A 9,402-nucleotide genomic window follows, 5' to 3' on the forward strand; every position below is an offset into this window, starting at 1 on the left:
TTACTTTGTTTTTACTGTCTGTTCCGGCTGCGAAGTTTCTTTCCTACTGCTGCCAGCCTTTAAAGTGGACGTCGGCGTGGACAACGGCCATATGCATGCCACGCGGGTCGGCTGGCGTGCACACTGACTGACTGGATAATTAACTTATAGTCATGCAGACGGCAAGTTGGAGCAATACGGCGATTCCGTTTGCTCCATATTTTAGAGTTTTATCTAGATTGTATGTTGTGTTTCTGTTGTTTTGATTTGTAGTTTGGATTTTTGTTACGCCACTGGTGGGAGGCCCTTTTTCTAGCTGTAGATCACCAGTGTGGTCCTGCAGTTGGGTTATCCCCCAGCGCTACACATCAGTTTGTTGTACTATATTAAAATTTTCTTTGTTTCTTTTATTCAGATGCGGAGTGCCGACGTGGAGGAGACTAGGGTGCCTTGGTGGTGGGATCCTTTGAGTGTACACACCTGCCTTGCTTAGTTTATTAGTGTGAGTGTGTGATAGTGTGCTGCACTTGTATCTTGGTGTGTCTTCTTTTTTGAGTTTGTGGTAAGCCTCGGCTCTGAATACCTTCTTTTTTAGCATACTTGTACACTGATATTTATGACTGTGCTTTTAAACGTTGTTTTAATTAATAAATTGTCAACTTATTTTATCATTGAACCTCGTCTCTGTATTGAGTATAACAAACCTAACTGCCTTCTTAGTGATTAGTGTTACCTCCAGTTTTCTCTGGGTGAAATTCCCAGGGTGGCGTTGTCTTTTTAAACTGTGAAGCATACTTACTTTATTTCCACCTTGTGCTGCCACAGTCTGTTTCAAGAAATGAGCCAAACCAATGGAGAAAAACTGTAAACGGTTAAAGGAAACCTCAGAAGAACAGCGGCTAATTCCCTTTCATTTATCGTGTTTGTTGTACAGTGTTATTTTTAGTGCTGTGTCTTACGCTGAGTTTTATTTTGTTAATGCTGTATAGTTTTCACGGTGGCTTTGGAGAGAAGTCTTCAAATAAACCAGTGACAGAAAACCACTTGCGTCCACCTGTGCTTCGACGGAATTATACACATGTAGCTATGATGTTTGCTAGTTCACCTTACATGCAATAATGTAATAACATGGTTAGCGTACTCAACGTGAATTACACACAAACAACATTAAGAACGGCTGCTGCTGCCATCTTCATCCGTCATCATTTCTGCTACACTGGCAGGGCTAGGGGCCAGGACTCTCCTCTTCGGGTTTTTGGGGGATGTTGCTAACTCCGGGTCCGATAACAGGCACCACACCCGCAGTAGATGTGCCCGGTGTGAGGTCTCAGCAAGCTATCAAATACGACGCATTTCTCGGCTTTTAACAAAACACTATTCGTCGCCAGGTGTTTCATCAGATTTGAGGTGTTACCTCCTTTGACAGTATCGCAGTATCTGATTAAAGCACTTGTAGCAGGCTGCTGAGTTTGCATCTTTTGCTGTGAAGTACAGCCAGACTTTTGTCCGCTTTGCCTTGGGCATTTTCAATCTGTAGCACCGAAATGTGCGCTGCTTTTCGGTCTGGTTACTACCGTTTATGTCAGAACCGGTGCCATCATAGCACCAGATACCGGTACCCTTCTCTAGTGATATATTTACCGATGCTGTTTGTAATGGAGACCAGGGGTTCCATTACCTGGTTGGTATTGTTAGTGATTAATTGTTGGATTGGGAATTTAAAATAGTGTAATAAAGAAAAAACACTTTAGTTCTTATGGAGTCTTTTATTGGGTTTATGTGACATACAATTAAAATGACAGCTTGTAAAGGTGAAGAGACAGTGGGACTGGCCATCCTACCTGTGTCAAGGTTAAAGCTGTTTACAGTTAATCATTTGTCAGTAACCTAAATAAGGTACTCACCTGTCCTGGTTGCTTCTTGCAAGATGTGGAGCATAAGCGTGAAAGCCGCTCAATCACCTGTTTAAGGGCTCTTGGAGCAGACCAGTGTGCCAATTTATATAGTAATGGGTGAAGCTTAAGTTAGTGGTTTGTTTATAGTACGTGTTGGAAATATGTATATGTTTGTGATGTGCTTTAATGTTATTGTATGTTTGTGTGTGGAGGGTTATGTTTTCATTTTGATTAGTTAACCCCCATACTTGTGCTATTCCGGAAGAGTATAAAAAGAAGCCATTTTGTTTAGTTGTAGTTAGTGTTCTTGTGCTCCTATCATGTTCCTTCATTAATAAAGTGCCAATCCATGGATGTCTTTTACTCCAGTCTCGCGTCATATTATTGGACAGAACCTATGACCGCCGAACAAAACTGACACTGTTATTGAACTGTTTAGCCAGTAAGACACTGTAGAAGACAATGTGATGTGTTTATTGATATGAGTAAGGAAAGTAACTGTTATGAAAGATGTTAATTAGAGAAAATGAACCAGTAAAGAGTATATTTCACTGAGGATGTGAAATAAGTAAATGTAGTTGATGTGAATGAGGAACCTGATGAATAGTATATTGAAAGCTCATGGTAGTGTTTATATAGCATTTGTTTGTGTGAAATAAATCAGACACAATCTGGAGGAATACAGAGACACACCGGGTCTTCCTTACTCTGCTCTTCACCTGCTTTTACAAGTAACATATTTGTCATCATGGTCTTCATCCTTGGGACCTGTAACAAATCTTGCGGGCTCGTCCAGGATTGTCGACACCTTGCAGTTGAGACTGATCCAAAAATGACATCTGGGACCAGGACAGGAGCTGATGCGAGCTGAAAGTTGGAGCTGAGACTGATCCATGGTTGCTAAGACGGTGGGTCCAGCGGGCCTGGGTCAGCAAGAGGTCGACGCAGAGAAGGCTTCCCTGATGCAGAGAGAGTTCGTGGAGCGCTCAGGATATTAAAGCCTGGAACTTTTAAAGACATGTTAATCAATAAAGACAATTTGGCTGTACTTGAACAGAAGGGGTTTCTCCATGCCCACTTGAGAGAGAAAAATAGTACAGAACTCTTTCAAGAATTAATGTGTGCCAGAAAAGATGACAGGGAGACACCACAGCAGTTTCTCTACCGGGTGACAGGGTTGAAGCAGTAGGTCCTCTCAGAGGTGGGTCGAGTATCCAAAAAATGTACTCAAGTAAGAGTATCATTACTTTAAAATATTATTACTCAAGTAAAAGTAATAAGTAGTTGTCAAAAAAGTTACTCGAGTAAGAGTAAAAAAGTACTTGGTGAAAAGGCTACTCAAGTACTGAGTAAGTAGCGAGTAACTGTTTGAAATGTCCGATTTATTTTATAAATAAATGCTATCAGACAATCAAAAATAAATAAATATACAAATTTTAGTATTTTCAAAAGGAATATATGTAAAAAGATCCACAAAATAAGGCACAACAATTCTAATTTCAAGATTTCAGTTTTTCACAACGTAAAGCTTTTTCAAGCAAAACCCACAGTAAATATATTCGCATTTACAGCAGCCTCAGAGAAAACATTAGAACGAGGCAACTTCAACATAACAGACTGCAGCTGATGCGCCAGAATGTCATACTAGGGGTGGTTCTTTTAAATACAAGGAGGGATTAAGTAAATCAGAAACAAATGACACAGAGATGCAACAGGTATAATCAGGAAAAGTTTATTCCCAAGGCGGACAGCAGGAATAAAAAAAAAAACACAAAAAAACCCCCAAAAAAACATCTGTGCTAAAATTCCACAAGAATAGACATTCAAACAAAACTTATTTTGTATACTAAAATACCCTGAAGTATAGACAGTGGATTAACACAATGTTATATGTAAAAATGTAAAAACTACACTCACAAATAAACACTGAAATCAGAGTAAAACTAATTATAAAAAACAAATACAAATTCCCACTATGTGGATGTACATATGTGTATGGCTCACTTTACCATAAATTGTTTCTTCAGTCAGTGAACTGGTGGTTCAGCTTCAGCAGCAGTTTGCTCTCAAGGTTCTTGCTGTGAAGCTGTGACCGTTTGGCAGTGAACAGGAGTCCTGCATGACTAAAAAGTCTCTCACAGGCTGCAGATGCAGGAAGAGCTGTATTGACTTTGATCGACAGCTTCTTGATCTGAGGAAAGCCATGCAATAGATCCACACCTCCAGTGTATGGACATGAAAGGTACCTCTCCAGTTCCTCTGCTTCTGGCTTTCCTGACCCCCATGGATCCATCATCTTCGTCAGTTAGGCTGCTGTTTGTGCTGGTCTCATCCAGCTCTGTGTCTAGGTGATGTCTGATGAAGTGGAGACCTGTGGAAAGATGTAAGGTTTTCAAAAGAATTAGGTCTGGTCATTATAGTGCTGTATACGCTGCCAAGCTGCAGATGTTTGTTTGGAGCTAGCCTCCAAAAGCTGGCCATACACTGTGCGATTTGGCCCATTTTGACACGATTTTTCAGTCGCGCAACCGTTTTGGGGATCGGCCGTGTTTTGCCTTAATCGTGTGTGCATCGTGTAGTATACATGGGGTAACGATAAGCAGTTAACACCTCACAACCAGCTCCCAATCATCAATCGTATGGTCGCATGATAATCAAACCAGTTTGAAATCCTGTCGCCTCTCACACTGTGCAGCACAAACACAGAAATGAAAGAAAAGGTGGAGCGGCACGGCAGCAGCGTGTGATCTGGACACAAGAGATGGAGGCACAACTTGGCAAGCTCATCCGAGTACGTAAGCGTAGAGCTGCCACCCAGGCAAAAGTAAAATAGAGCTATATGACGTTATAACGTAAACAGTTTATTGTTCTAACAATATACCTTTCACCAGGGCTGGACTGGGACAAAAAATCGGCCCGGGCATTTTGACTAGAGACCGGCCCACCAGGATAGAGATTGAAAATGTGACGTCATTCAGGGGTAAAACCGCAAAGGATTCTGGGATCTTGTGGCAAGAGGTACTAGCGCACGCAGGCTTTCAATTGAACTCAGTTACACAGCGATAAAAAGAAACCCAAAAAATGGCAAGAAGCTGTTCTATTATTAACTGCAATAGTCGGTCGCATGACAGCCACGGGAAGCTGACGGGTAAAGAGATCGTTTTTTTTTAATCGGATTACATCGTTGAAGAGAAATTTTTTAAGCTATGTTTCCGAAGTAAGAGCCGACGGATGGTCTGGATATACCAAATATAACGTCTCAGAACACTCCAGCTCACATGTTAGTCTGCTCCAAGGATTTCCACAAAGGTCAGTGTTTTGTAGTAGTTAATACGTCATTTTTCTTAACATAATTGGTGATATAGGTTACAAGCAAGTCTGGCACTGAACAGAAATTGTCGCACTATGCTCCTTTGTTTATTGTGCATAAATAGTGAATTGTCCTGACACAATATTGCGTTTCGCTTTTGTTATTACCACGGTACATTGACAAAAACATATACTTTTATTCACAGGATAAAACAGTTGTTTTTATCACTAATTGCCCAGTACGATTACAGCATACAATATTATTGTCACTGCTACATTTCTGTAATGCGTACCAGAAATTATTTCCACTACTAATTAATTACCGTTGAGCTTAAAGGTCCTATTAATAAACGGTTGACGAATGTGTATTTATGACGACGATTTGTGAGACTGGTAAACTTACCTTTGTTCGTACGATGGTCTTTCGTTCTACACGGTGCATTTCAAGGTCCTGTATGCATCCGTCGGTAAACTGTACCTGGGCTTGTTGCAGTGACCTGAGTGTATGCACTCACTCCAAGAACCGTATAATTATAAATCTGAGCGTGGTGAAAGTTGGGCAGCACGCTAACGTCTTTTGTCCACTCTGTGTGCTCGTAAGGGTCTGACCCTCTCACTCCTTTGATTTTTTCCTCGTATCTTTTCTTTGCCCTTTCGTCGAGTCTGTCTTTGTACGGTCCGGCATTATTCTCCTTCGTTTTGTACATTCCTTTTTTGTGCGGCAAAGAAAAACCAAGAAGGTATTGGAACCGGAGAATGAACGTTTTGCGGTGCTGCAAATGCTTGCATTTGATGCGGTACTTGGTACTTGTTTTGCCACGAGTTCCCGGCATGCAATGCGCCAAAGTCACGTGATCTGTCAATCGCTATAGGAAAAACCATAAAGCCTTTGCATGAAAACTACTGCTTTGATGTACACTGCCTTGTTGGTATATATGTATCAATCTAATAAACTTAAACCTACACCATCCTCCCTATTCTGGATTTTAAGCAGTACATAGCGGAAACAAAAAGACAAAAAGACTACAACACATGGTAGAAACCTGAAATTAAGACCAAGAACACTAGAGGTGAGACATGATCAGTAATTAATATTAAAATTAATAAATGACAGATTTAGTGATATTTTCATAAACTATTTATTTACCAAAACAATACAAAACAGCATGGTAGCACAATATTATTTTTTTAACACAGCAACCTTTAAATATGAAAGGAGACAGAGAAAGAAAGGTGAGAAAGAAGAATAAGAAAAACACTTAATTGAGTTTTTGATGGCATTTTACACATAGTACTAATACAGTATCTAGAAAATATGGCAAAATACTGGCATCATATACAGTACTTACTTCTGAAGAAATTATATGGGACCCTGAAAAACAGGACACAAATGAAAGGACAAAGAACAGTGAATGGCAATTGATGGACTTGCTCAGTCCATCAATTGCCATCACAGTACTGGCATCTTTATTACACAAAGGAATTAGAGGAATCATATACAGTAGTACTTACATTGATGAACTTAAAAAGTTGAATGGTCTCGAGAACCTCTTAAAAAAACAATGTATGATTAGACCCTGACAAACAGGACAGAAAGGAATAAAGATTAGATGAATATTAAAATCTATAAAGGACAGATTATGATTGAATTCTAACACCAAAGACTATTCACTCATCAATAAAAGGTCACCTACAACACTTCCACAGCAGCAACACTGAACATATCTTAAGACCTGGAAACCTTTAAGAAGTGAAAGGACAGACAGTGAAGGTTGAGAAAGAATTGCACTTAATAGATTTTTTTCAGACGATGACAGTACTGGTATGCTTACTCTAGAAAAATGGTTGAATCATATTCCATATAGTACTTACTTAAAATGAACACACTTCAGTCCTCCTTAAATGACTGACAGCATCTGAAATGAAACAATGACAGATTAAGACTGTAAGAATATATGTTTATAAATGCCTAATACTCCAATCTCATATTTATTCTATCTATTAAGATGGACAAATTCTAAGTATTTACCAAGCACTTGACTTGTTTGAAGTGAAGGTAGATACTAAACGTATTCATTTGACTGTACTTTAGGCAATAACAATAAAGCTGAATTTAATATTAACAATAGATAATTAGGAATGTTTTGCTCATTTTTATTTCACCTCACCAGGTTACAAAAGGAGCTTTCTCAGCAGGTCACTCTTCTCAGCTACCCCTCTCAATGACCATGTCAGAGTCCAATGACATGAGAATGTCCTTTTCAGTGGCCATCAGCATAAACATCTCCAGCTTGTTTGCAGACAGGCTGCTTCGAAGTCTGCTTTTAATGAACTTGAGTGTAGAGAATGTTCTTTCACAGGCAACCTGAGTGAGGGAGAGGGTCAGCAGGTACTTGTATGCCAGCCCAAGGAGACGATAGGCATCAGACAGCATGTTGAACCGCCTGAGTATTTGATAGCAGCACAGTGGGCAATTTTTGCAAGAACCACAGCTTTTGGTCACAATTTCACTTTCTTTGTCCCATTCTTCAGATCTGTCCTTTGCTGTTCTGGTCCTGTAGTCATCTACATGTGATGTCCTAAGCCTTTCCCACTGTTCAGCAAAATGTTTCAGTTCTGACTGAAGGTTATTAACTGTAGCCCTGCTGTCAAATTTAAGTAGACGGGTGCTGAGGTTTTGAAATGCATTACTTGGAAGAGAAACTGTTCTGACCTGGCTAAACTTCCTGGGGTCCAACCATGCCAAATCGGCAAGAAGAGGGCCATGTATGACAAATCGTCTGTAGATTGCTTCAATAACTGTGTCCAGGATGATGTTGTGCACTTTTACCTCATATGATTTCTCAGCATTGATTTGCAACTCATCTTCAGGTATCTCTCCGGCCATGCCTTTTCTCTTTTTGGCTCTCTTTTCAGGTAGTTCAGCCTCCACTTCCATGTCTGTGTTGTTCTCCCTCTCCTCTAGTTTTTGATTTGTCTGTTTCACAAATGTGTCTGCAGCTGTCTTCACAGTTGGAAAGTCCCTGGCGATACTTTTGAGGCCATCTTGTGTGGCAGTCACCATATGATGTGCAGAGAGAATGTCCATCCCCTTTGACTGGAGGTACTTCGACAGAGGAGTTGTTTGCTCAAACACTCTAAGAAATATCTGTGCTGTTAACACAGTTTCATGCTTCAAGAGACACTCTTTAAAGCCTCGTGGTTTGGCACGAACAGCTGGCTTTTCTTTTTCCTTCTTTCCAATGGCTTCCAGCGTCAGCACTACATCAACCAAGAGGCCATCATCTGGTTTTCCAAAATGTCCAGATTTTTTGGAGGGCATCATGCTTGGCCCACCACCGTGTCTCACCTATTGGACTGAGGCGTCTGTGTCTTGTCTCTTGGGTTTGTTTCTCCCACAGATTAACCCTGTGATAGGACTCCTTGATGAACACAGCTATGTCATTAAGTAAATTAAAGAGTGATCCACTTTCAATGACACTTTGTGTTGTGTCAGCAATCACAAGATTAAGTATGTGTGCATAGCACCACACATGCACATGAGTTGGAGACTGGGCAGTCATAAGTGGTGAAAAGCCTTTGTACTGGCCCTGCATATTTGAAACACCATCTGTTGCATTCCCAATGCACATGGCCTTGTCTAGATTCAGATACTCTAAAACTCCGGAAAGCAAGTTTACAAAGTACTGCCCCGTGGATGCTTCGCACCTCACTATGGAGACAAGCCTCTCCTGCACAGCCTCAGTAACATACCTGATGATCACTGAACACTAATCATAACATGTGATGTCTTGGGTTGTGTCTAGCTGAACAGAAAACATCCCAGCTTTCTGGACATCACTGGCAATGCTCTCTTGAAGGAGATGGCCAAGTGCATCAATCACTGAGTTGACAGTTGTTTTGGAGAGTAGGGTGATGAGAGATCCTCTACCTCTTGATCCACTGGTCTGATGCAACTTCTTGCTTTTTTTCAATGCAGTCATTCAAATGTTCTCCAAGGCACATATCATACTTGCCTAATAACACAATCAGTTCCAGAAAGTTACCATTATCGATGGTGTTATCACCTAAAGTGTATGCAGCCTCATTCTCCACATGCCTATAGCTGAGTCCCCTCTTCCCAAGTACTATACGCTCTAAAACTTGCCATCTCTTTTTCACTTGTGCTCTGTGAGCTGACAAGTGACTGCCAGCAAACAAGCTCCTGATGTTGCCTTTT

At 40.6% G+C, this 9,402-nt stretch overlaps 1 protein-coding gene across 1 annotated transcript; it reads right to left on the reverse strand.

The window, feature by feature from the left end:
* Positions 1-6,371: 6,371 nt before the first annotated feature.
* Positions 6,372-9,141, reverse strand: LOC120438231. Its single transcript, XM_039608670.1, has 5 exons — positions 7,352-9,141; positions 7,056-7,099; positions 6,878-6,924; positions 6,696-6,760; positions 6,372-6,555 (listed from the first exon to the last, which is right to left on the reverse strand). Exon 1 carries the CDS (start codon positions 8,506-8,508, stop codon positions 7,390-7,392), a length of 1,119 nt encoding a protein of 372 aa, XP_039464604.1. The 5' UTR covers positions 8,509-9,141; the 3' UTR covers positions 6,372-6,555; positions 6,696-6,760; positions 6,878-6,924; positions 7,056-7,099; positions 7,352-7,389.
* Positions 9,142-9,402: the final 261 nt, after the last annotated feature.

This window comes from Oreochromis aureus, linkage group 3 (assembly GCF_013358895.1).
Source record: "Oreochromis aureus strain Israel breed Guangdong linkage group 3, ZZ_aureus, whole genome shotgun sequence".
Classification (NCBI taxonomy): domain Eukaryota; kingdom Metazoa; phylum Chordata; class Actinopteri; order Cichliformes; family Cichlidae; genus Oreochromis; species Oreochromis aureus.

What these genes read in the sequence shown, in the direction of transcription:
- LOC120438231 (XM_039608670.1), bottom strand. Translation starts at nt 8,508, where the DNA reads ATGATGCCCTCCAAAAAATCTGGACATTTTGGAAAACCAGATGATGGC.